The sequence below is a fragment of the Microtus ochrogaster genome, chromosome 15, assembly GCF_000317375.1.
Source record: "Microtus ochrogaster isolate Prairie Vole_2 chromosome 15, MicOch1.0, whole genome shotgun sequence".
NCBI classification, from domain to species: domain Eukaryota; kingdom Metazoa; phylum Chordata; class Mammalia; order Rodentia; family Cricetidae; genus Microtus; species Microtus ochrogaster.
In genome coordinates this window covers 30,401,332-30,428,331 of record NC_022017.1, presented here as the reverse complement: position 1 = coordinate 30,428,331, position 27,000 = coordinate 30,401,332, and the positions used below count along the sequence as shown (strand labels likewise).

The window sequence follows — 27,000 nt, the reverse complement described above, 5'->3', positions numbered from 1 at the left end:
CCACCACCAAAATAAAAGTACCTTGCAGCTAGGTCAGACCTGACAGAGCAATCTCCAGGGGAGGCCCAAGAGCAAGGCAGGGTCTTTTGCTGTGTGGGGCAGCCCTGGTTCTGGCAATGTCTGCCTAGCCTGTCTTCCATGCCACCCCCTAGCCAGCCCCTGTTCCCTCAAACAGTGCCAGAGGTGCTTCTCTTCTCCCAGGTCCAGTTGGACGTTTAGTGCTTTCGTGAGGATGACAGGAACTGGGGCAGTGCAGGAGACACGGGTAGTACTGGCCACTGCACACCCAACTGCTACCATGGATGGCCACCCCTTGGGTCCTGATGAGCCTGCCCTCCCTAGTCCCTCTGAGTTGGACAGCCCTGCTTAGGACCCGGTGCAGTGAATGGTGACACCGGGGTTCTGCTCTGAGACCCCATCGAGCTCACAGTGGCTTAGAATGGGGAGCCCGACATCCCAGACCCTGTTCTGTTCCTGCTGTGTCACACTGGTTTATCATTATCTCCACTGTCAATGGTGCCCGGTGCCACCTGGCCTCTTCAATGCATACGTGTATGTTCCATCCCTCAGTGAGGTCTACTCCTGTAGCCTGGACGGGACGGTCCTGGCATGGAATGTCAGCACATTGCGAGTGACCAGCCGGTTCCAGCTGCCATACGGTGACCTCATGTCCATCAGCCTGCATGGTGACCGCCTGTGGTGTTGTAAGTTTTCAGGCCGTCAGCCAGTGAGCATGATGCCCTGATCCTGCTCTGGGTTGAGCCCCCTTCCCTTCATTGTATACGTTTCCAGCTTTGATTTTCAATGGTTCCTCCTCTTCTAAGCAATCGTGCTGCCCTAGTAGCTTGGCTTGCCACTCTCCAGGTTTTCTCTCCATTCCTTACAGGCTGGTGGCTGGCTGCCATCCTGCTATGTGCCTGCCACTTCCTAGCTCCTTCTTGGTAACCTGCTTATGGCTGGGGTGGGGGTGGGGGATGGGGGAGGTTAGCCTGGCCCAGGGACCCCGGGTTGCCCTTTGCAACCTCTTCTGCGTGTGTGGCAGGCACACTTGCCTCTGAGGGCAAGCCTGGCTGGGCTGAGCGACTGCCACGTATAACATTCCTAGCCCATCCCTGGAACCCGGTGTCTAGAGCTTAGTCAGACAGTTTGCCAAGGGGTGATGGGAGGGGTGGGTTCTAGGCTGTTTCGGAACATCCTGGGGTATAGGCGTTGCCTGTAGTGGGAGACCCCCTGCAAACGATATGAGGGCTCCCCAATGGCACCCTTTCTGCACGCTCTTCCTTGCTGTCTCTTCCTCCTGTCTCCATCCGTTCTCCCAGGGTCCCACGTAGATCACGCTGGCCTCACATTCTCTAGGTAGCTGTGGCTCATCTTACACTTGTGATCCTCCTGCCTCCAGCTCCAGCGCTGGGGTCACAGGAGTGTCACCACACACAGACTGCTGGCCTGCTCTCTCGTCCCTCCTCGCCTGCCTGCTGCTGTCCTTACTGAGTACTTTAATCCAGCTCCATCTTCTCTGCTCTCTTCTCAGCTTCCCTCTCCACTTCCCTCTCGCCTGGGTGCTCTTAAGGGTGGCCCCGCGTGGCCTCACATCACTGGGCAGTCAGCAGGCCTTCCAGAAAATTAAGAAAACTTATTTTGCCAGGATGCGTTATCATTCCTGGTGAGTTCTGGCACCCAGGTTTTTTCTTGCTTGCTATGCTTGAGAGCATCTCTCAGGACTGGGCTTGGGCTCCTGATCACCATGAAGTGACAGTCACGGAATGGGAGGTACCCTGTCTGGTAGATGTTAGAGTGTTTTGTAGGAACTGTGAAACCCATCTCATGGCGGTCGCAAGGGAAGACCCCAGCTGGGTAGTCAGTACCTGCCTAGGGAGTCCCAGGTGGCAATACTGCATCTCCTATGTGCTCCATCTGTCTCTCCTTCTAACCCTTTGCTCCTTGTGTCTTGAGCATGCTCTGCCCATCCCTCCTCATGGTCCTTTCTCCCACAGGTACAGGCCGCAGCATTGTGGTGGTGACAATGCAGGGTTTCCATCGTCATGAGCTGAAGATCAAGAACTCCGACCAGGCTTCTGTCCCCTTGCTGGCCTTCCAGCTTCTGCCTGAGGTACTCCAGGCCTGTGTGCTGAAGTCCAGGCTTGGGCTGTCTTGGTCACAGTGCCATTGTCCCACGGTGATTTCTATCCCAGAAGGAGCAGCTGTGGGTGGCCGGCGCGGGGTGCAGTGATCTGTATGTCTGGAGCATGAAGGACCTGGGCCAGCCTCCGCGGAAGACCCCTGTGCCAGACTGCACCGAGATTAGCTGTATGATCCGAGTGAAGAGGCAGGTGAGGTGACGGTGTCCAGCCACCTGAGAACATCCCCTCAGGCTCCTCCTTCCTTCCTTAGGGGGAAGAAGACAGGCTGTCATGGGCCCGGGCTTCATAGCCTTCAGTCTGGGGAATGACGGACAGCCTTCCTTCCCACCAGAGCTGAAGGCTGAGTCAGTGCAAATCCCAGGGGTTGGCAGGGTGGCCACTTCTCAGTGGAGACCTGCCTTTCACACAGCTTCTGGTGTTGAGGCCACACGTGATCATCCTTGCTCGTGGCCGCACCTCTTTCACCTGGCTTAGTCCTCCCAGGGCAGCCTCTGTGTCTCCTAAGGGCGCAGTTTGCTGAAGCCTGGCCACGTCTCACCTAGGACTCTATCTTCAAACCCCTTCCCATTCTGAAAGTGTGTGAGTTTCTGGGAGATGCTACGCAACATGGTAGTCTATCCGGTTTACAGCTTTTCCACATCCAAAGTTCTAGCCTGCTCTGTGACTGACTAGGCAGTAAGGGCCTGCGGAAAGAGCTTAAGAAGGTTTCTGTAGCTGTCTTGGGGTTTCTGGTTCCTGGCCAGCGGTTTGGGGCTGTGGTGAGGAACACCGTGGTGAGTGCCTGTGGGGGGAGACTGCCGAGGTCCTGGCTAGGAAGCAAACGGCAGGAAGGCACTGGGATCCTACAGTCCCCTCTAGGGCACCTTCACCCACCTCAAACCTGGGGTACTGGAGAACACTCATTCCAATTGTAGCAATAAGGATATGAATGGGGTCTATCCTGGGGCCCCCGCCTCTGTAAAATATAGTAGTGGAACAGGCCAAGAGTACACAGTCTCAACCCCAAAGGGAGAAACTGGAACAAAAAAAAAAGAGGTGACAGGTCCCAGCCCTGCCTAACACGTGGCAAGGAAATACCACAGGGTGTGGCCCCATTTCACAGAAGCTTAACTGGTGAGTCAGCGGTCTCCAGTGTGTGACCTTGAGGTCAGACAGCCCGTGCTCACCACACAAGCGGTCCTCTCGCAATTCCCAGCAGGTCTCAAGTTCAGGAGGCAGTGTTAGCTATGTGTGCATTGTCCCTGGATTTCAGCCCTGAAGGTCTGTCCTCGGTCCACCAGGTAGCCCAGCCTCCTGGCCAGCAGGAAGGACATGAGTTTGGGGGGCATCTGAGCACTCAGCTTCAAGGAGTACCCCTGTTTCTTCCCTACAGATCTGGGTGGGTGGCAGGGGGCTGTCACAGGGAAGACCCAGAGGGAAAATCTTTGTGATGGACGTGGAGAAGATGACAGTGGAGAAGGAGCTGGTGGCACACGCTGACACTGTGAAGACCCTGTGCTCAGCCGAGGACCGCTATGTGCTGAGTGGAGCAGGCCGCGAGGAGGGCAAGATCGCCATCTGGAAAGTGGAGTAAGACCTCCGTGCCTTGTGAGAGGGCAACTCCCAACACACAGTTGCGTCCACGGCCAGTTGGGGCCCATCGTCTACTCCCAAGGGCCTTCGCTTCCAACTGCTACCTTGGGTGAGCCAGCTACATCTTGCTGCCGATAACCTCCACTGTGAAGTTACCTCATATTACCTAGAATCTTCCAGAATCCAATTTAGCTGTACCACCCGTGACCTCCAGTCCTCATGCCTGGCCTCTCCTCGCTGGCTCTTCATCTGTTTACTCTGCCAACACTTGGGCTTCAGCGGCGTGGCTGGGGCTGGTGTGTGGCAGTTGGCCACAGCGCCTTCCAGGTTCTATTGACTTCCTGCTTCCAGAGAGGCTCCTGAGTATTTGAGGTGAACACTGACAGAACCTGCTTGAGCTAGCCAGGCTGTCCTTCCTTCAGAGCAGGTGACCGAGGCCTGCCCCAGGAAGGGGACAGTACTGCTCAGGTTTGTCTGTGCAGAAACTGGGCAGCTGAGTGGCTTGGTCTTTGTATTAAAGTTTTAATGAAGAAGAAACAAATAATTGTAGGCAGGAAGCGCATCCCAGAAGCTCACGCGTGTGTAGCTGCCTCACTGGCTCACGATGCACTTGCATTTTGTGTGTCTTCTGCACGTGCACACAGAGCCTCTCTCCTGAACTGCAGATCGCCGTCTGCTCAGAGGCCTCTGCGTGTTTACCACACTGCTCCAGTTTCATTCTGGAAGTGTTTTGTGTGGATGCTGGGCCCAGAGAGGACAAGACCCGTCCCCCGTGTATCCTCCTGTGAGCTCTGCTTGGAGCCCTCTGGATCCCAACTCGGTGTTTCAGGACTCCATGTGCGCCACGTTAGAGGTGGTCTGCCAATGGTCTGTGTCTGTCTCTGCAGACCAGCGCCTAGAGGTACTTGACCTTTTGCGAGTGGAGATGTGGGTCTTTGCCACCAACTGCTGCTTCCCTTGAGGCGTGGCTCCTATGAACATTGTACAGAGGATGCCTCGGAGCCACACCCCTCGCTAGAGTCTGTGTTCCCCGAGGGGGTGCTCCAGATGTCCAGAAAGACAATGTGGCCAGCAGTTAAGGGCACAGGCTCAGCCAGTCTCTGTAAATACAGGAAGCCTGGTGTAAAAGTCCATCATAAATGGATTCTAAGTTATTTAATGCCAGTCCATATGTGACCAGGTGTTTACAATGTGTGGATTAATATAATAAATCCTTTTTGTTAATAAATGCTGCTTGTTTGATTCGGCTGCTGTGAGCTGGTAGAAAGGTCTTGAAACTGGAAGGCTGTTTTCCTTTTATTCTTTGCAGGGCCTGTGGAAGCAGGTCTCTTCCTGCCAGACAAGGGTTCTAGCACTGAGCCATGCCCTGGCATCTTGGGAGCTGTCTTGAAGGGGATCATTTTCACTTTTGAGACAAGGTCTAATTCTGTAGCCCAGGATGGCCCCAACCTCCATCCTCAGTCACCCAAGCGCTGGGGTGGCAGGCATGCCAACCGCACCTGGCAGACACGGGAAACTGTTTTTAATTTCTCCATTCATTCTAAGTACCAATCAAGTGGAAACAATTTCTAAGGTCTCACAAGGAACAAATGACTGGTACAAAGAGCCAGAGGCTTTAGGGGACAGTCATTTACATCAAGAGGAGAAGCTTCAACAGTGATGGGACACTGGCACCAACGGGGCTTGGAGTGAGCACATGGCTCTGTATTTGTGTAAGAGCCTAGTGAGGGATTACTGAGATAGAAAAGTGCACTTTGATGCCTTTGGTTTCTTCTGTGCCTTGGACACAAATGGTTCCTTTGGCCATGGGGCTCCTCATGTTGTGTTGTGACCCAGGCATGCATCAGGCTGAGGAAGCCTTGGGTTTGTGTGTTAAGAGGGGCAGCCTGGATCATGGGCAAGGCTGATCAGCCAGGATGACTCGGGCTTGCTGGGGACCTGGCCAAGAGACCAGAACTTTGTGCAGCAGTACTGGATCCTTTGGGTAGGGCTGGTATGGAGACAGGCAAGGTCATGTTGAAGACACAGCACATGGCTGGGCACCCAGGAACTGCTCAGCAGGTATGTCCTCCTGGGCTGTGAGCTGGGCTCTCTTGAGAACATCAAGAAAGAGCAAGAGAAGATGTGCAAGCTACTGCAGAGGGTTGGATGGTGGCCCTCCAATAGCTCTGTCTACGCCCTAACCCTCTAAATCCATGCATGCAGCCTTTTGTGGAAGGAGTCTTTGTAGATGTGCTGTTGGGGCTTTTGAATGTGGTTCCTGGCCATGTCCTGAGGCAGAGACACCTGCACGGGGGTCATGTGAAGATAGGGCAAAGGCAGGAAGGACAGCTGAAGGCTGGGAGATACTTGGAGCCACCCAAGTGGGAAGAGGCAGGAAGGTGTCTGCTGGAGCTTTAGAGGGACTGTGGCCGTGCTGCGCCTTGATTCTAGACTTATGCAGAGCTATGGGCAAGCGGTTTCTGTTGTCTCAGTCCTCTGGCTGTGACCACTTGTTACAGTGGCCATGGACACTCACACGGCTGCCGCTTACTGAGCATGCTCTGGCTGGTGCTTGCCAGCTCTAGGCCCACCCTTGTGTCTGGTCATAACACCTGAACGACCAGAAGCACAGCAAAGTGCCCCCCCTCACTCTCCAGAATCAGGGTGTCCTGGCTACAGTACTGAGCACTGAAACTGACCCCTGACCCCAAGATTCAGGAAGTGAAGGCAGGGGTTGGGACCTCAAGGTTATCCACAGCCTAAAAAAAGGACATAAGTCATAAGACTTAGTAAGATTGGCTATGTTAATAGAGACATGAAAAAAGACTAACAAGTGGACAAAGCCCAGACTGGAGATGGAGGCTGTGGCATCTTTGTTTCAGTGGTGAGTGGAACCCCCGAGGGTGTAGGAGCTCCAACAGCAGCAGTGCAGAGGGGAAACTCAGGGAGCTGCAGCAGATACTGGACAATACAGTTAGGGAAGGTCTGAAGCCCGCATGCTCTGACCACAAAGAGTTAAGAAAGGTTTGAATCTACAGGGCATGCTCTGATCACAGACTTTAATTAGAAGCCACTACGCTGGTTTATGTGGTGCTGGAGTTGGAGTCCAGGGCTACATTCGTGGCAGGAAAGCTCTGTCTACAGCAACTCAGGTACACCCTCAGCCCTCGTCATGGTGTTTTAAAGTGTCTGCAAGCTTGAGGGGGGGTGTTTCCTCAGACAGACAGAGCACCTACTGGATGCACACATGACCAAGGGGGAGGGAGCGTTTCCTCAGACAGACAGAGCACCTACTGGATGCACACATGACCAAGGGGGAGGGAGCGTTTCCTCAGACAGACAGAGCACCTACTGGATGCACACATGACCAAGGGGGAGGGAGGTTTCCTCAGACAGAGCACCTACTGGATACACACATGACCAATAATGGTGAAGAGTCGCTGTTTTCCCCAAGATGGGGAACAGGCAGGGGCTTTGCTCTCTCCTCTCCTAGGCAACGCTGCATAAGGGTCAGCTATTGCACTGGGAAGAAACAGAAAGCACATAAAGACTAGACTGGAAGGTGTTGTGGACCATGTTTATAATCCTGGCATTTGGGAGGCGGAAGCAGGAGGATTGGCAGGAGCTTGAAATCAACCTGAAGCTATAATTTGAGACTGCCTCCCCCCCCCAAAAAAAAAGATGGCTCAGTGGTTTTTAAAAGCACTGGCTGCTCTTTCAGAGGATCTAGGTTCAGTTCCTACCACCCACGTGGCAGCTCACAACTGGCTGTAACTCCAGTTCCAGGAATTTGATGCCTTCTTCTGGCCTCTTTGGGCATCATGCAGGCATATGATGCACAGAGGTTCAAACAGGCAAAACACCCATCCTCATGAAATAATAAAAATTATAAAACAACAACGTCTAAGAAAGACTAGTGGCTGTCAGCTTGCAGACATCACTGTCCATGTAAACCAGAGGATTATAAAACAGTAAATGGATGTAGGGCCAGGACACAACATTGCAGCAGAGCAGAAAACTGGGGACATTCAGGCTGTACTGCCGCAGTGTAGAGCGGCATGGCGTAGAAGGACAACCAATAGAAGGCCAGAAGATTGGTACCCTGAAAACTCAAGACACTCTGGACAGCAAGTATAAAAATCTCAGAAGACATACTGCGCTCATGAACTGCCAAGTTTAACACTGGAAAGCTGCTCTCTCCTGAGTGACTGACTCATGAATTCCAGGCCAGCTGGGGATTACATCACATGAAGAAATGCTGAGAAACGTTTTTTAAAAGATCAGAGATTCAAGTCCCCAGGACATGATTTTTAAAGCATCCCCACAAATGGCAGCGATTAAGAAAACAGTGATGCCATCTGTCATCGACAGGTAAGCAGGCCAGAAAGACAGACTGCAGGTTCTGGGTGACTGCACAGAAACAGGAAAGCCACTGGTCGGGGAGGAGTGCACAGGCCGAAGCACCGAGGTGTGGGGAGGCATTGCAGCCCTTGCTGCACTGTCTGGGGTGGATGTCAGGGCACTCCCCTGACCCAGTGTGGACCTGGAAGCTCTGAAGACAAGGACAGGAAAGGACTGGGCAGCTTTGCTGCAAGACTGCTTCCAAGAACATGTGAGAAACGCTACACCTGAAAGAAAGCTGGCTGATTAGACTCCATCGAAATACAGTATTAAAATGGAAAACAAAACAGAAAAAAGCCGGGCATGGTGGCTCATACTGTGATCCCAGTTTTTCTGAGGCTGAGGCAGGAGGATCATGGTGAGTCTGAGGCTAACCGGAGCAAGGCCCTGTTTCAAATTCCGTAATATAAATATTTTTTTATTTAAAAAAAAATAGAAAACATGAGTGGGGGAAACACTAGCTCTGACAGGTTTTTTTTTTAATTTAAATCTCCAATATGTAAAGAACATCTACAAATTAACAAGATGAAGAGTCTAGCTGAAAACTGAGTAAAAGGTACCTTACCAGTGAAGCTACTTAGATGCAAAGATGTTTAATAGGGCTGGGGATGTGGCTCTGTGCTTAAGAGCACTGCTTCTGTTGCAGTTCCCGGGTCTGGTTCCCACTTCCATGTCGTGGCTCAGTCTGTAAATCCAGCTCCAGGGGATCTAATGCCCTCTTCTGGCCTTTTCAGGCACCTGCACACACATGGTGAATACATAAACATGCAGGCAAAGCACTCACAGATAGAACAAAGATGCTTAATATGGTTAGTTTTCAGCAAACTCCAACTTAAATCACGCTGAAATGTCATTTGATGGCTGAGTATGCGGCTTAGCAACGAGGCCTTGGGTCCCACCATTCGCACAGAGAAAAAAAAAAGCAAACTCCTTCCTCAGCCAGGAGTACTAGTATATGCCTGTTACCCCAGTGTGCTGAGACACAGATATGAAGCTATGGGAGTGATAGGAGACTTGGGGCTCTTGTCCCTCTGAGTCACTGCACACATGACTTTAGAGATTGTCCTTTATGGTCCCAGCCCGGACTAGAGGGTCACATGTGTGTGAGCTGCATGTCCTTCACTGTGCCATAACTGCTGAAGGGGCCTGGAAGGTGCTGATTCTGGTTCCTGCAGAGAGATGGCAATGGGGTACCCCTTAGCAGAAATTCTTTCCCTGTCACCACCCCAAGATCTCAGGTACACAGGGCTAATGGATAGTAGAGGTGACATACCTGGCTCTCTCCAGTGCAGGAGTTCATCTTGAGTGTATGGAGGTAGGACTTCAGGGCCCTGGGTCACTACCAGCACTTCCTGTGTGTCAGAAACCAATGTTCCCTATGCCAGATGCAGTATGTAACTGCTTCAAGGGTCCTTTACGACTCCGCAGTAGGAGTCTGCAGCAGCAGCTAACAGCTGCCCATGGGCATGGATGACTCCAGCTCCATGATCAGAGAGTGACCCAGACTCAGATAACATGTTCTATCCCAGCAAGGACTGGAACACCCACCTCCAGTACCCAGGGCTGTGCGCTCACATACAAAGGTCAAAAGCTACTCACTGCCTAGATTGGCCAGCTCCCAACAGACCCCTCTCCTGCTGCTCACTAGGAGACCCCCACCCCAGCACCAGGAACAGGCCCAACCTCCTCACCTCTGGGCTGCTAGAGACCTAAGCTGCAGGAACCCATTCCGTGGGCCCTAGGGGAGCTCTGACGAACCGGGCCATGCTTAAAGGCACTGGCCATAGCCAGGAGGAACATTATGCCTCACCCTGGACACAACAGACTCCAGGAGAGCAGTCTCTCAAAAATGACAGGTCCACACTATCACCTGCAATGATAACGTTTATTGAGTCAACCACAGCATAACAGCAATAGAGGCAGGGGAGGCACTGGCCTGGCAAGAAGAAGTCAGGCCATATACACCACACTGTGTACAGGGACCAGTGGCCCAGCATGTGACAAAGAACAGACAAAGCCCCAGGGCTCTGGACAGAAGCAGACATAAACATCCACCTTATAAAAAACAAAATCATGTGTGATAGTACTCTTATAATCTGTTTCCTCATAAAATGTAACATGTGTTTAACACACACTTAACCATTGCTAAAATCAGCAAGAGCTATTACAGTGCTCCAACTTTAATAAGTTGATAACAGTGGTCCTGTTTCCAGTTCACAAAGGAACTAAATAGTTTTGTTCCAAGGCGCCTGGGGAGTGCCCCTGTGCCGAGGCCTTTCCAACAACCGTGCTTCCCGCTCCATGTCCCAGCAAAGGACCTTTGTCAGGTGTTGGGGGGGGGGTGCACAGCTGGGGCTGCCAGAGGAAGCTAAGGTCTCCTGGAGGCCCAAGGGTGGCCATCTAAGGGGCCATCTCGGGCTTCAGCCCTGATGGCCATGCTGGCTTTTCATGAGGTGGTGACAAGAGCTACTGAGCGCGCATCCCCTGCTGGCCACATTGAGGTCCGTTCAAGGCTGCTCCGCTGGGCAGTCCCCAGGCACTCTCGGAAGCACTGCTTTCAGGCTCACAGGCACAGGGGTGAGCCCACTGCTGGTGACAGCCGCTGGAGGAGGACCCATCTGTGGCTTCACCTGCGCACACCAGGTGTTGGTCGGTGGCTGAAGACAGAGGCTTGGGTAGAAGCAGAACAGCTGGGAAGTCGTGGCATCTGGTGTGTATGAGGTCGAGGAGTGTCCAGTCTCAGTAGCCGGTGTCCCATAACACTGACCTGTGGCAAATGTGGCCATGGCTGCTGCACACCGACCACTGACTGCAAACAAAGGGAGCCATCCACTCCGGTGGTTGCACAAGCCAGTGGCAGCAGGGAGATAAGACAATGGGCTCCCTGGCTGCTGTTGTTGGGGGGGGGGGGTGCAAGCACCTTCTACAACATCTTGACCACTCCAGGATGTTACCAACCAGGTCCTGCCCTCTCCCTCCCAACTTTTCCCAAACCAGCCCTCACAGGGCCCTGAGCATCTCAAGGGTGGGAACCTGAGGGTGTAGACCTCTCAGCGGGACCAGATGTTCCAGCTAAGATCTTAGGCTAAGAACAATGTCCCATAGCCAGCTTTCCAGACACCAGGAGTGCCATCATGCTATTCTGCCCCAGTCGGAAGTAGCCTGTGGACCCCTTCCTACCAGCTGATACTCTAGCGCAGGCAAACTTGGGCCTCATATCTTAAGAGGCATCTCTTAAAACAACTGTTAGAGTTGACTTTGACAGGCAACAAAAGCAGGGTTCAGACCATCATCAATCCCTTCTGTTAGTAACCTGCGTGCATTCTATGGCCTTTGACCAAAGGATTCCCACTAAAACCCCGCATGGTGCTTTCATGTAGTCCAGGCCCCAAGGCATTACAAAGCTAACTCCATGTTGCAGTCTCAGCTCTGGCCACAAATGGGCATCTGCTTGACCCTTCCATCCCCTAGGCCCAGATGATCACCTTTAATCTCACAAAAGAGCTACTCAGGTGTTCTCTCTGGGACCGCATTACCCATGGAGGCTGGATTGACAGCCCAGGTCAAAAAACAGAAATGCCTGGGCTGCTCTAAGCAATACAAGCATCAGTGTCACCCGCCAGCCCTCCTCCCTTGGCTTAATACACAATCAGTGGCCCTGACAGCTGTCCATGGGGCAATCTCAGAACAACCTCTCAGCAAGAGAAGGGCTAGGCAAAAGGATCTGGCTATTGGTCTACCCCAGATGAGACACATCCACCTTGAGGCCCATGGCTCACTTTATTTATCTGCAAGGAAGCCCAGAAACCAACACTGCTGCTACCCTAGGGTCTCGGCCTAACCTCACCTGGACCAGACCCACAGGCAGCTGGATTCCGATGCAAACACCTAACAGGTTCAGGTCTTTAAAGCTACCAGACATGCAGCCTCACCTGACAACAACAGCCATGTTTCTGGCTGTTCATCTAGGGTGACAATATTTTACCAGTGGTTCTGCCAAGGCCTGTGCCATGACCACAGAGTGTCTTTTGTGTTCCTTCAGATCATGGTGAGTGGAGGCTAGCACCTCAAGGGCTGGCAGACTGCATGTGGTGATCCCACCTCTCTTCCTCCTGTGGGTCTGGTCTCTACTAGACCCAAATCTCCTGACATTCGGCTTCAGTAAGCACGGTCTGCATCCCGAGCCTCAGCATGGGTGGGGTGCCGTGAGCAGCATGCACCTTCCTAGACCCACACTTGATATGATGATTCCAGAGTTTGGGTTGAGCCAGGTTTTGCCAACCCAGTGTTCTCTGCACTCCTGCCTCCTTCTGTCCTGCTATGGCAAGGTGGGAAGGCAGGATGCATGAAAACAGAGGCTATGGTCCTTACCACGGACCAGAAGTCTCAGGAAGAAGGGTTACCCTCTTAAAACCCCCACAGGAAACTAAGTTCCACAGGGACGACCTGCCGAGGACACTAACTGAAGAGAGGAGTCCAGAGGTGCCTGCTTCCCCAGAGGGACAGAGCACCGGCTGATGGGGCTTGGCTGGCTGGAAGGCTCAGTGTGGGGACTGTGCTTGGCAGTCCAACTTCTCCCATCTAAGCAGGAGACTTGCAATTCTGTTCTCAACTGGCAACACAGAAAACACTAGAAGGTGGGGCCAGTCCTCTGTAGGCCTAGGCTTGAGGGAGGACCCAGGCAGATGGAAGGTATCCTGAGTACACACCTCTGCTCTCCAGACACAAAACACTACAAACTACAAAGCGCCACCAGTGTGGGAATGTGGCAAGACAGAGGCCTGCCAAGAACGTTAAACATAGCATTCCTTTGAATACACAGAAAATTCAAGTAATTTATTTAAAAACGGCTTACTTTCATCTTGAAATATATATGTATATATATTTGCTTTAGAATGCTCATATTGCAGCATGATTCTCATGCACTTTAAAGTACTTTATGTAAAAACACCAATCGAGGCAGCAAGAGCATGGGTTTGACTTCATCCAGGGAGGACCTCCCCTCTCCTGAGCGCAGACTGACAGTCTCACAAGCCAAGAGACAGGACTGTGGAGTTTTTAACAGAGATCGTGGTTTGAAAAGGATTTTCCCACAGCTGCAGCATTTGAGGAGCCTGCTTCCCTGAGGCCCGGGTTTTGCTCACATGCAGAGACTGGAAACTGCGCCGGGCTCTTGAGTCACAGCTCTCCTGCCCAGGCAGATACTTGCTTTTCTTTGCCTTCATTCCCATTCAGTGACCATCAGCAGGAGCAGGTGATGAGGTCACAAGATTTCAGTTAGGTTCCAGCGAGGGCCAGTGTCACCAATGTGGCAGGGAGGTAGGCCTTGGCACCCTCACGTGCCCTATTCCCCACACTCTCGAGGTAGCCTTGCAGCAGGACTCGGGAGTCAGTGATTGCCTGGAGCTCTGTTCCTGGATTCCCAAAGATTATGTAGAGACAAACTGAAGTGTCATGCAGAGCCAACAGCTGCCCTGTGGTCTTCTGGGGAAGACCGTGTGGGTAGGGACTGGACACAGACAAACTCACACACAAGCACGCAGGAGGCACGATGAGAATTCGCATTCTGCACTCCTGTCCTGATTTGTGCTGTCTCTGGGCAGGATGTCTGGAGGCTGCCCTGGGGAATGGCTGCCTCCTGCTCAAATGACTCTGGGACCCTTCCCCAGCTTTGGTGTATGGTCTCAGGCACTGACAGCTGTGCACAGGTCTGCGGGCCCAGTTCACTAGAGATGCTGTTCTAAGAAAACCACAGTTGTAAAAAAGAAAATACCGTTTCTAAAATAAACAGAGAAAACTGCTTTGAGGAAAGGCAGTGCCAGCAGGATGCTGAGGAGCCCCCAGACACCTGCCGGGCAATCTGGACACTGCACTGCTGTCTGCTGCCTTCAGACGACAATCTCCAAGAGAGTCGGAGCTTCTGCATGTTCAATTACTGTTTTAGAAATGCAGACCCTTGCATTTTCTAATTGCTTATTGACTATGCTGTGAATGTTTCACAATTTAAAACATGCAGAATGGTATACCTGCAGAATAAAAGACAGCTGAAATTAAGTTTTTTCAATAAAAAAGATTTCAAATGATTTTTTTAATTGTGGGAAAGGTAATTAGTGTGATATTTTTGCCTAATAGCTCAAACCTACCCTACACCTAACACCTACTAAACTTGAACTGCGCTCTGGGAAGGAACTCCAGCTCACACAGTGTTGGCAAGCACAGCCCCAAGTCCACCCTGCCCTCTTCTGTGGAATGTGCCAGTTGGGGCTCACACCATGGATTCTGTCTCCACGGACCCCCTCAGGCCCCCCTTCCGAGACAGCTTCAGCACAGTGGGTTTCTCACTGCCTGCTCCACCCTCGCCTTCACCAGCAGGCCCTGAGGACAGGCCTTTCTGCTCCTCCTTGGCCTCCTCTGACACCTCAGGGTAGATCACCAGGAATGTGGCTGTCAGGAAACCCAGGAAAGAGCCCACGGAGGCTACCACAGGGATGGCATGGACAGTCCCTACAGCGTCGACCACACTTCCAAGGGCAGATGCAACCAGAATCTGGGAGATGTAGACCTGGCAGGAGAGGATGGCGCAGTCAATGCCAAATCCACGCTTGGAGTTCCCTGGACTGTGGTGGACGTACTGCAAGAGAAGGGAAACAAGTATGAGAGGTGCAGAGAAGGTAGTCTTCATCTGTACCTCAGGGTTGTGGACACTGCCTGCAGTCAAGAGACGAGATCCACATGGTGTGAGCTTCTAGGCAGCTGCCCAGCTGGGATCTCCAGAGCCCCAGGTCTTACCTGGCACCGGGCAGGCAGGAGAGGTAGAAAATTCTGGCAATTGCAGAAGCAGTTCTGCAACTTAATCAGGACCTGATTCCCTAGGACACTGCCTCCAGTCCCAAGGAAGAGAAGCAGGGCAGACACAGGAGTGTCCACCTCACCCTGATGATCTATCTACTTCGAGAGCAGTAGTCTCACGTGCTGCTCACGTGCATGTGGGCTCAGGTGACAGGGCAGGGAACACTGGGCAGCTTTGTTTGTTCATGTTTCTTGAACATGATATAAAAGCATGCCTGTGCACTGCATGGCTATGCTCACCCAAGTCTCCAAAGGAGACTTCGTCTTTGAGATATGGAGGCCAATCTACCCAGAAGATGAAAACCACACTCACATTTTAGACTTGAGGACACCACAGTGAAAGAGATTTTAAACACACCCTCAGAAGCCAGAAAGAGAACAGAACAGCTGAACAACAAACAAACCCCACCGTACCCAATGGACACAGAGAGGTCACAAGGGTAGAACACGAATTTCACCATATATGGGACATGCTGGCCCACAGACTGAGTGATCAGTTAATTTAAGGGCTGAAATCATAAACATGTACACTCTCTGATTTTGATTACTAAAAACCAGCTCACCATGATCATCATTAAAACTCCTAATATGTCAGAAATTCACCAATGTACTTCTAAATAATCCATGCGTTCAAAATAGAAATCAAGCAAAAACCATAAAAATCTGTGTGAGGCCGGCAGTGGTGGCGCACGCCTTTAATCCCAGCACTTGGGAGGCAGAGGCAGGCAGATCTCTGTGAGTTCGAGACCAGCCTGGTCTACAAGAGCTAGTTCCAGGACAGGCTCCAAAGCCACAGGAAACTCTGTCTCGAAAAACCAAAAAAAAAAAAAAAAAAATCTGTGTGAGAGCAGTGGCTCATGTCTCTCAGTACATGAGAGACAGAGGCAGGTGAATCTCTGAGTTCAAGACTAGTCTGGTCTACAAAGTGAGTTCCAGGACAGCTAGGGCTACACAGAGAAACCCTATCTTGAAAAACCAACAAAAGAAAAAGAGAAAAAGAAAAAAGAAAAAAAAAGCACACACACACCCTATGGAGACAGGTTCACACACACACCATGGAGACAGGTCAACATCAGAACATCAGGTGTTGTCTTCTATTGCTCTCTACCTCCTTCTCTGAGACAATGTCTCTCAGAGAAGGTTGCCTAGGTTATGAGCCCCAGGGACCTTCTGTCTCTGCCCACTTGGCACTGGGGTTATAGGTACATGTTACCACACCCAGGGCCTTACATAGGTTCTGAATTCAGGTCCTTATACTTAGATACCAACTTTAACCACTAACCTATCTCCCTGAGATATTAGAATAATCTTTGAAATTATTGGGGGGGGGTTACACTAGCTAGGTGTGGTTGCACACATCTTTCATCCCAGCACTTAGGGTGTGGAGGCAGGTGGATCTCTGTGAGTTCCAGGCCAGTGAAGGATACTAGTAAGACCCTGTCTCAAAACCAAGTAGTAATTTGTTTTTTTCAAATGTGTATGAAAACTCATGTCTGTAATCCTAGCACTCACTAGGGAGAGACAACAGGATTTCTACAAGTTGAAGGCCAGGCTGGGCTCTAAACAAGTTCTAGACCAGTTTAGGCTACAATGGGACAGCTGGAGTGACCCTGATTAACAGCTGAGGAGCTCATGCTCCTTGACATCAAGACTCACTGCAGACCTACTTTAAAGAAGTACATCCAAGGACGAAGAAAAATGGCCAGAAGCATAGCACATGCACTTGTGTGGCCATTTAGCAACAATGAAGACAGGATGGGAGGCCCTGGGTTCCAACAACACCCACCTGGGGGAAGAACGTGAGAGTCTAGAACCTGCTGGGCAGACATTAGGTGGCACAGAAGCCTGGGACCAGTGGTGGGCCCTGGCATGCTACCCAAGCCACACAGAATGAGGTGAAGTGGAAAATGCCAGTCTAGTTATAGGAAGGTCAGATGCAGGTAAGATCAGGGCAGCAGGGGAAGAAAGACCTTCTAGACTCTGGTCAGCATCTTTTTTGGTCTGGGCAATTCTATATGACCCACGTCTGAAATGCCAGCAAGTAGCTCAGCCTCAACAGTAAGAAGCCTATAGAGCTCATCTACAAAACACCACCACCATGAGGTTTGATTAGGAGTGGGTGTGCTGAGTACCTCCTGAGCAAATTGATTTTGCTTTAATGATTAATGCCCAGCTGCTTGATTTTGTTGTTGTTGTTGTTTTATCTTTTAAACCAGGGTCTTGAGTAGCCTAGGCTAGCCTTGAACTTGCTGAGAAGGATCTTAAAGTCTAAACCCTCTGGCCTTCAGCTCCCTGACGCTGGATATATAACTGTGCTCCTCTACACCTGGTTCCAATCACTACACAGAGGCCCCGGCAGTGACACCTCCGAGGCAGTGGTTAACAGTGGCTCTTCAAATGCTGCAAGAGAGAAGGACACTGAGGCTAGCTGCTAGAGCTGGGTCCAACCAAACAGTGAGCTGGGCAGGAAAATGCCCACTAGTGGGGGACATGATGGTAAAGGGGAAGTGGGCAGGGCAGCTTCTTATTCCCAGCTGTGACAGGGCCCAGAACCAGGATGTTCAGAGACGACCTTGTGGCCAAGGAATGATTAAGAGAATGGAAACTGTTGCCTTCATCAGAAGGGAAGACAAGGGGGACAGAAGGGAACTGAGCACAGATGGGGGTCCCTGATGACCAACCAGACCTAAGGCCAAGTAGGGTTCGAAAGTGACCCTATCACCACCTCCACTCAGCACCCACAGGTTTGTTGTACCTCCTTGATGTCATGGTAGTGCCCTAGGAGGGCGTAGGGGCAGTAGGAGATGCTCATGGAGACGATGCCCATGGTGCTGATGGTGATCATGGCCACGTAGACGTTGGGAAATAGAGCCATCACAGCAGTGCCCACGGAGAAACCCAGCGTCCCCAACACATAGATGATCTTGATGCTCAGGTCATAGTTGTCCAGGTACTTCTGTAGCAGGGCTGCAGAGAGGGTCACAAGGATCATGACAGAGCTGTTGCCTCCATATACCCCTTACCGCCATCACTGCCACCCTCTGGTTGAACCTAGGCCTTCAGGCATAAAGACCTGCCCACCTGAACCATGCAGCCCATGCCTACCTGTATTCCCAGGGACTCCAGCACTTCTGAAAAAAGTCAGCTCTCTGTGGCTTCCCTGGGCTGCTGACTGCCCACCCAGGTATCCTCGGGGAAAGTTTGGCCCTTCCCTTGTCATTCTGTGTTCCCCAGCACTCTGGGCCAGCCTCAGGATACTGTCTTCTGATTGGGTCCTCCCAGGCACCACCTCCTCCAGGAAGAATCTCTTTGTCACCCTGACACTTGGCTGACCTGTCTTGCCCTACCCTCTTCACCTACAGATCAGGCAAAGTAGACTTCCACTCCAGGTTCAGACTGAGTGTGGACAGCTAAGGGAAGGGACTCTAATCCTAACTCTTTCAAATTCAGAAAGTGAGTGAAGGATGCTGCCTTAGGATGAGAGCCCATCACCCCACCCATCAGAGCTCCTGTCCTTGGCAGTCTGGACCAGTTCCACTGCCCCTCAGACTGCTGGGCCGCAGCTGGGGTTGTCATGGCAATGACAACATGTTAATACACAAGTACAACCACACTGAACAGTGCCATGGAACAAACAGCACATAGATGGCCTCCAAGTGTCAGAAACACCTGATCCCAAGCCACAACAGCTGACTTTATTGGCTTTTTCTCTATTTAGAAAGAAGTCAGGATCCCCTGATCTCACCTGAGCAGATAGCACCAGTAGCAGCGTAGATGACCAGGCCCCAGCAGCCCATCTTCACGCCAGCATTGTACTTATGCCATAAGGTGGAGTTGGAGGCCTGTTGCAGAGAGAGGAGGTTGAGGGCATTTACTACCCTCAGGGCAGAAGAAATTACTATGCATTTCCATGCAGGCAGATTGAGAGTAAGGAGGAGAATCAACCCAAGTCTAGGTCAGTATCTGATAAACTACCTCCAGCCCCTCCCAGTCCACATGCAACTCTTTCCCACAATGAGAAGTGGAATCCTGCCTGTGGCCCTGAAATAAGGTTGATCTAGATAGGCAGAAATGAGTCTGAGATGACATGCTAGCCCCTGAAAAAGGTGTAACAGACCACTGTGACCACCCACAGGGCCACGGCGCAAGGCAAGAACCACTAGCAGGGCCTGGTAAGAATAAAAATAGGCTGTTACTTTGATAGTGGAGCCAACACTCCATTTACAATATTCAAAGAGGTTCTGGTCCTTTGTGTGAAAGAACCTAGCATTCACAAATGGTCACCATAGACCCCACCATCGCAACTTTGTCTCAGCTTGCACAACTGACCATGCATTTAAGTGTGCACTGGCCAGCTGCCTGCTGGGGACCCCCTGGACCCACATGGGCATGTGGGTGCAAGGGCAGTGCATGTAGGCTCACAAGAAGTTCTGGACATTGAGACTGCCTAGTTCTCCTGGGCAGTGAAGCTGCTAGTCACAGGGTGCTCACCTGGGGGTCTCCTTCGAAGATAACCCGGCCCATGAAATCAGTATAGAAGACAGCCTCTGCGATGACAGAGAACCAAGTGAGTAGGTGGCAGAGACAGAGCCGCATCAATTCCTTGGGCATCTTCAGCATGGACAGCCATAGCAGGCGCACAGTGGTCTCCGCCTCGCCCTCCTCGCTCTCTGTGTCCCCACTGGAGGCAGTGGCCCCACTCTGGTTGCGGTGCCGGGATCGCTGCCGCTGCTGCAGGTCATACAGGTCACTCATGCTTCGCGATGGCTTGATCAGGACCACTGCATTGGCCCGGCGGTAGCGGTAGCAGTGGGACCCAATCTTACCATAGTAGGAGAAAGTGCTAGAAGCCTGCCTGTGGAACATGTGCCTACGCCGCCTCATGGAACCAGACATGACTGAGGGCTTCAAGTCCACTTTAGAGCGGTTACTGAGTGAATCCATTGGTGGGGAACCTCTCCCATTTGGGACTTTAGCTTCATTCAAGTGATTATCAAGCAAGGTGTCGTCCTCCTTGGTGGACTCCCTGAGGAACGTAGACAGGCGGGGCAGCTTGGCCCTCAGGAGCTCCTGGCTGGTGCTCCGGGGGGTGCTGGGATAGGAAGCATCGTGGAAGATGGAGGGCTCTATGTCATGCAGGAAGAGCAGTTCAGGCTCCATGTCCAGGGTGGCATCAGGCATGTGCAGCACCGAGTCACTCTTGCTGCGCACGATGTCCACGTCGAGGTAGTCCAGGGACAGTTCGTGCTCTGACTGCACCTCATCCGGGAACAGGGGGCTGCCGTCCTGCATTCCCCCACCGAGGGAGCTGAGGCGGATAACAGGGGCTGGGGCACTAGGCTGAACACTGGTGCTGGGCAGGGTGGCATCCTCAGGACTGCGGTCCTGCTGTGGGCTGTACTGTTCCTCCTCAATGCTAAAGAGATGCAGGGCCACTGACACTGAAAAGATGATGGCAGCGAAGAAGAACAGCACCTGGTTCTGTGTGCGGAACCAGTCACCTAGGAAGGTCGGTGTCCAGTCCAGCCCACCCAGCACGTAGCCAACAGCCCCACCAAGGCCTGTAGGTAGAGAAGTGACAGTGAGTTTCAGGTCCAACACAGGGCCTTACACAGGGGGACTAGGTTATGTGGCAAATCAGCGAGATGGAGAACCAAAGGACAGCGAAGACAAACACAAGGAAACAACTCTGATGACAGCACAGATCGGAAGACTGGTCTAACATTATTTCTAGTCAGAAATACAAGACAAAAGGAGTCTCAGGCCTAGAAGCAACCCCAGCCCACCTGTGTGGTCCCCAGGCAGTGTCAGTGTGGGGCCCTCACCAAATCCACCTGGCAGGCATTATCATCCAGGCAGGCCTTACTCTCTCATAGCCCTCCTCCTCAGTCCCTTAATCCTGCTGGGTTCATGGGTCAAGAGTGAACCACGGTGCTTCCTAAGGTTCCAGCACTGGTCACTGCCACCAAGGAGCAGATTCCTCCCTCCCACCTGGGGCCTGGCATGTGGCTTTACCAGCAGAGAAGGCGTGAATGTTGAGAGCCATATCTTGCTCCTCACTGTCTACCACATCCAGCAGGTAGGCACGGATGGGCCCCTCAGTTGCATCGGCACTGAAATCCAAGACCACTACTCCCAGCACCGTGAGAACAATGCCAATGGGCTGCCGGTTGGGAACATCGCCGAGCGCCAGACCTAGACAGAGCATAGGGAAACAGTCAGACTCCAATGCCAACTGTCGGGCTCCTGAGAAAAATGCTTTTAGGACAGCAGTAAGCTTCATCCCATTCTGTGGTTTGTGGGTGTACCCCTCTGTCCAGCCCCCAAAAGTTCCCTCTTTTAAAAAATATTTATTTTATTATGGATGTTTTGCCTGCATGTGTGGCTGTTCACCTCGTGCATGCTTGATACCTGCAGAGGTCAGAAGAAGGCATCAGATCTTTTGGAAGTGGAGTTAGAGATGGTTGGGAGCTACCATGTGGATGCTGGGACTTTAAATTGGGTCTTCTGTAAGAGCAGCAATGATAAGCTTTCTCTCTTTCCCTCATAGTTTTTTAAGCAAGAAGGGAAAAGTTTCCTGTTCCTCTGTCCATTAGCAGCAGTGGCCACACCAGCTGGTAAGACAACTGGCATCAACTGTAGTGGCTGTGCAAGGGCCACCACCTCCACTGCTCTAAAGAAGCCATTTCCTCCTCTTCCCACCAATCCAAGCTCCCTTGCTGCTCCCTGAGCTGGTTGGCTCTGCCTTAGCATCTAAGCTAGGCACAGGCTTTAAGTTTATACAGATCTAAGTAGGAACATGTAGCCTCAGAAGGCACTGAGAACCTCTGAGAAGACTGCCCTCATACACCAAGTCTTACCTGATTGGGGAACCTGCCTGGACCCAGAGATCAATACCCAGCCTTCAGGACTAGAGGTGGGGCAAAGACAGGCCTGGCCATGAAGTACAGTCCTCTGACTGAACCTCAACCCACTGGGTCATGGGTTGCCCAGGAGGCCCCACTGGCAAGAGAATTGGTGCCTACAGGCTGGCTACCTGTGGCCAGGACCATCTCAGGAATGATCTCCATACATGTCACTGCGAACACTTTCAGGTGACTTTGACAGGCCCAAGGCCAGCAGCAAATGCCAGGAAAGTGGCAACCCCAAATTCCTAGATAGGAGCAGTTCCTGGTAGAGGAGGCTGCCTTGTGCAGGTAGGAATTAGCAAGGAGATACTCCAGCCAGGAGGGGAATGAACCAAATATGCCACAGACTGTCCCCTATCCTGGTCCTGAGGAGCTGTGGGTCCCCATGGAGGTGGTGGTCCTGCTGCCACTGGAACTTGGGCAGACCTGTGCTTCAGAACCCACACTGTGCTGCTTCACTCACTGAGCCAAAAAAACAAGGCTTTGTTTCCACTAGTTCTGAAGGGTGCCCGCAAGGCAGAAAATATTTTCCCACACGGAGTGGCTTTAATTAAAAACAAAACAACAGAAAGAAGCAAAACAACACATGAGGCATGAACCAAGAAAACAAACAGCAAACTGGGTTCTGGACATTTTCACTACCACGTCTAAGAAAAGGAGAACAAAAAAAGAAAAGATAATTTTTGAAATCGCTCTGGAAACAGGACGTGGTGTCAGACGCGCATTAAAACAAGCCATCACAACAGGAAGCGTTTCCCTGTGAACAGGTTCCTCCAGCTTTCCCATGTGGGGCCAGCTCCACTACCAAGCTCCCCACTGCGGTCTCCACCAGGAGGCCCCCAGCAGCCCAAGCTGGACCCTGCACACAGTGACCTAGTTAAGTCACCAGATAAGATAAGGCCCCCAAAGCATGCACTAGTGTAAGCTCAGCAAAAACTCACCGATGGCAGAGCCATTGAGGAAAAGTGCAATACCGATGAGGACCCCCACACACAGCACAAGGATGAAGGGCCGCCGGCGGCCCCAGCTCAGGGTACACCGGTCACTTGCAGAGCCAATAAGCGGTGTGAAGATGAGGCCGAGGACGGGGCTCAGGAACCAGGTGAGGCTGTAGTACTGCTCAGGGAGGCCTGCAGGGACACACAGTCTGTCACTCATCACACATACACACCACATATAAACACATACTCTTGCCCCCTCAAGTCTCCTCAGGATAGACCTTTTCTCGGAGTGTCTTTTGGCTCTGAGGATGCTAAACAAAATGTACTCCAGACCTTGGACCAGTACTGGGCTCTGTCTTCAGGGCCACCATGCTTAGCAGGGCTGAGCTGCTGCAAAGTCCTTCAGTGCCCCTGTCTCTCCATATCACACTATGCAAGTGGCATAGTGGCTACAAATGTAGGAATAATAAGAGTCATTTAACTCTGGACCTCACTGGGGAAAAACTATCATAGAGGGTCTTACCAAGACCCTACAGAGCCACCAAAACCCTCAGTTACCTTGGCAGTGAGTGCCCCAAGCACTGGGGTGGTATAAAGCCACATGTAACCAGCTGGAGCCAAAGGGCCACAGCCAGTACCCAATGCCCCTTCTTCCATTTAGTTTTTCTAACTGACCAGTCATGGCACAGCAAATGTGGTAGCCACAGGATAGACCTGGGTAGCTTGACACCAGGGTCTATACCACCTCCCTGTCACGTAAATTCTAATGTGGTGTCAACAGAGCAGATGAAGGATGATGGCCCTGGCACAGGCCAGAGTACTGCACAGCAACTAGAATGTACTTTCACAGCTGCCAGCAGTTCCCATGAGCCTCTCTCTAGACCACAGAGATCCTTGCTCATGAGCACATACCACACCACTCCCTTGAATGATGGCCAAAGCCTCACAGAGGAATCTGCTACTACAAGTCAGAGTGCTGGTTATCCTTACAAAAGGCAGTGACTGGCCACTTGGGTGAGCAATGGCACACCATATGTCCTGGATGTGGCTGGGAGGCTCTGAGTGACAGCATAACTCTCCCCATTTTACAACAACCCATAGTTTGTTTGAAATTTAAAGGGCCTGGCACGTCACCACTTCATCAGACAAGCATTTCACACTCTAAGGACACTGAGGAAACAGACTCATGTTGAGCTGGCAAGGAAAATAAATGTTGCGTGGGAGGAGGGCAAGTGTAAGGGAGGAAGCACCTTGCAGAACCCCTTGCCATCACACCATTCGGTACCAGGGCACTCTGCCAGGGTCTAAGGTATGTGTTCTGACCTCTGCAGCCGCGCCTGGCCACAGGAAGGCTAGATCTGTTCTCATCCCAAGTCAGCAGAACAGACAAGATTCAGGAAACTAGAGTTTGCCCAGTGAGTTCTGTCGGACAAGCCGGTGGGAATGGTATGAGCTCTTCAGCCTTACTAGGCAAGGCGCTCAAGGAGCCAAGGCTGTTCTTGGCCATACTATCTTTGCCTGCCTTCAGAAATACCCACGTCACATGCCCTGTGTCTCGGTACAACCCCTATTCAAAACGATCTAGAGTGAGCAAGGCCAGTCTGGGGTTCAGAGGAGAGAGATGTTCCATGAGCCTCCCATGGGTCACACCACCAACTCAAAGTAAACAAGGAGCCAAATCATTCCTGTGTGCATGGGACATCTTTACGGGACACTTTAGCAGGCTTGTCCTCTCCTGCTTAGGGCAACCCTCTTGCTGTCATTGTGCCAACACCTGAGGAATAGGGGAGGGCTATCCATTCAGGAGGTACCACTGCCTTCTGCTGCCCACAGTGCCTACCCAACCCTGAATACAGGGTTCCATGCTATATAGACCCAGAAGTCCTGGTTTGTTCCAGTCAGGCTATGGCTTCCTGGGGACACTGAGACCAACAAGTCCTCTTTTCCCTTTTCCAATCAAGAGCCAGACAGGACATATAGTGGTTTGCTGACTCAATCAGGTTGTGAGACAAGGCCCACACGGGCCAGGACCTTTCTCTGTCCACAGTCCCTCCTTAGAACTGATACTGCGCTGTTGTTATACAGTCCAACTGCCTGTCTCTTAGCAAAGACCTTTAACCCAGGTGCTCTCACTGGCCGGAACTCTCCCTGTAAGGTGACAGTGACAACATCAACAGAGGCTGGCATCATATCAGTAGGTCTAGGCATCAGCCCCTAGGAACACAGACTTCAGCAAAGTCATATTGGTATATGACACATACAGGTAGACAGCGGTCGCAGAAGACTGACATGTTCATAAGTCTGCAGCATCTAGCAAAGGGACAGGAAGTACCTCAAACAGTGGGAAAGACAGGTCCAGATATTCATCTGAGCACGTAGATGGGAGAATAATGTGCTTCCCATCTCTAGTGTAGACTACAGATGAGTAGTTTACTACAGAACTCGACAGACTAGAGGAGAACAATAGATGCTCTCACAGAAGATAAACAGACAGTGCAGGCTCTAGAGCAAGGTGTCCAACTTGATGACACTTTGACATGACACTGCCATCTCTAGCTGTCCTATGATGCATCCATCTATTGGCCACAGGGTGTACACATATTGTGTTGAACAACAGGCTCTACTGCATCCACAATGGCCTTTGAAGCAGCCAAGAGCTGGTTACCGAGTGTGGTCATGTACCGACACTTACTGGGGCAGCGAATGAGAGTCGGTGAAAAGTACTGGCTCCTCCAGGTGGACATGGCGAGCAGGAGGCTGGCCGGGAATAGGGATAGGAGACCTTGGACCAGCTGTCACTACCTCTGCAGGAACTGACAGCTGTAGCCACCACAGCCCAAAAGCTATGATTCCAGAACAGATGAGCAAACTCTGCTGCCCAAGATTAGGCTGCCTTCTACACAGATCTTACAAAAAATGAAAAATGTATAGCTCAATAAAATCAATTAAAAAAAGACAAGAAAAAATGGCTATGATACTTTCTGACACAAAGTTTATGAAGGGGCTGGAGAGATGACTCAGTGGTTAAGAGGACTGATTGCTCTTCCAGAGGTCCTGGCATTTATGACAGCCCGTAACTATCCCTAACACCAGTCTCAGGTGATCTGACACCTTCTTCTGGCCTCCGTGAGTACCAGGCATACATGTGGTACAAAGACATATTTGTAGACAAAACACCCAGACACATAAAAATAAATTAACTAAAAAAAAAAAAAGCTTATAAAATTTGTTTCAATGTTCATCGGTAAAGTCTGATGCACAGCCACTCCATCTGTTGGCATCTGGGGCTGCTCACTCACTGGCTCCAGGGGCAGAGACAAGAACTGGACTATGAGCTGTCAATCTTAACACAAGGCCTTTGTCTTCTATAGTTCTGATAAATATCATGATAAAAAGCAAATCGGGGAGGGAAGGGCTTATTTCAACTTACAATTTTCAGGTCATAATTCATCACTGAGGGAAGTCATGGTAAGGACTCAAGGCAGGACTGGGGACAGGAAATGATGCAGAAGCCGTGGAGGAACTCTGCTTCCTGGCTTTTTTTTAATACAACTCAGGATCACCTGCACAGGACTGATAATACCCATAATGGCCTGGGTCATGTCAATCATGAATCAGGTCAGTCTAATTGAGGCATTCTCTCAATTGAAGTTCCTCTTCCCAGATAACTCTAGCTTGAGTCAAGCTGACAAAAAAAATCAACTAGGACACCCCTGAAGAACGGCCATGCCTTTCTGTACTGTTGGGTCTGCCTCTGCTCTACTCTACCACTGCTCAAGTAGGAATGTTAGCTACAATGTTAAGCTCCACATTTTGGCCTCTATTCTTGCCAGTTTTTGCTGTGTTCATTAGGAATGTCATGGCTGGCCACTCAGCTGACACTACTGTGTTCCACAGTACCTGTGACAGGATAATGACCAGTCATACCAGTACTCGACCTCAAGTTCTCTCCTGGAAGAGGTACAGACCTGTACAGGGTGAGACCTCCACATGATGCTAGCAGCCACAGGGTAGTGGTTGCTTGCTAGAGAACCTGGTGATATACCAGGTACAGCACTATGTGCTGGAGGAATACAGATTCCTACTGGGTAGGAAACATGGCTAGGCAGTCTTGTGTTTAGCTGTGCAAGGTTGAGGGGTGGCATCATTGGCTATAGACATCCAGAGCTGTGCAAAGCAAAGAGAGCAGCCAAGGACACAAGCACA

At 51.4% G+C, this 27,000-nt stretch overlaps 2 protein-coding genes across 3 annotated transcripts in view; one reads left to right on the top strand and one right to left on the bottom strand.

The window, feature by feature from the left end:
• Window positions 1-4,915, top strand: part of Dennd3 (DENN domain containing 3) — a 56,106-nt gene extending 51,191 nt beyond the window's left edge. The window contains exons 20-23 of the mRNA XM_005354518.3: window positions 571-704; window positions 1,995-2,110; window positions 2,193-2,330; window positions 3,514-4,915. Of these exons, the coding sequence (XP_005354575.1) occupies window positions 571-704; window positions 1,995-2,110; window positions 2,193-2,330; window positions 3,514-3,714 (589 nt within the window). The 3' untranslated portion in view covers window positions 3,715-4,915. The remainder of the gene's footprint in view (window positions 1-570; window positions 705-1,994; window positions 2,111-2,192; window positions 2,331-3,513) is intronic.
• A 5,057-nt stretch (window positions 4,916-9,972) lies between these two features.
• Window positions 9,973-27,000, bottom strand: part of Slc45a4 (solute carrier family 45 member 4) — a 72,043-nt gene continuing 55,015 nt past the window's right edge. For both annotated transcript variants that reach the window (XM_005354517.3, XM_026782637.1), the window contains exons 3-8: window positions 22,795-22,983; window positions 20,961-21,140; window positions 19,437-20,506; window positions 18,691-18,787; window positions 17,701-17,912; window positions 9,973-14,727 (exon numbers count right to left, since the gene is read on the bottom strand). In XM_005354517.3, coding sequence (XP_005354574.1) covers window positions 14,362-14,727; window positions 17,701-17,912; window positions 18,691-18,787; window positions 19,437-20,506; window positions 20,961-21,140; window positions 22,795-22,983 — 2,114 coding nt within the window. In that variant the 3' untranslated portion in view covers window positions 9,973-14,361. The remainder of the gene's footprint in view (window positions 14,728-17,700; window positions 17,913-18,690; window positions 18,788-19,436; window positions 20,507-20,960; window positions 21,141-22,794; window positions 22,984-27,000) is intronic.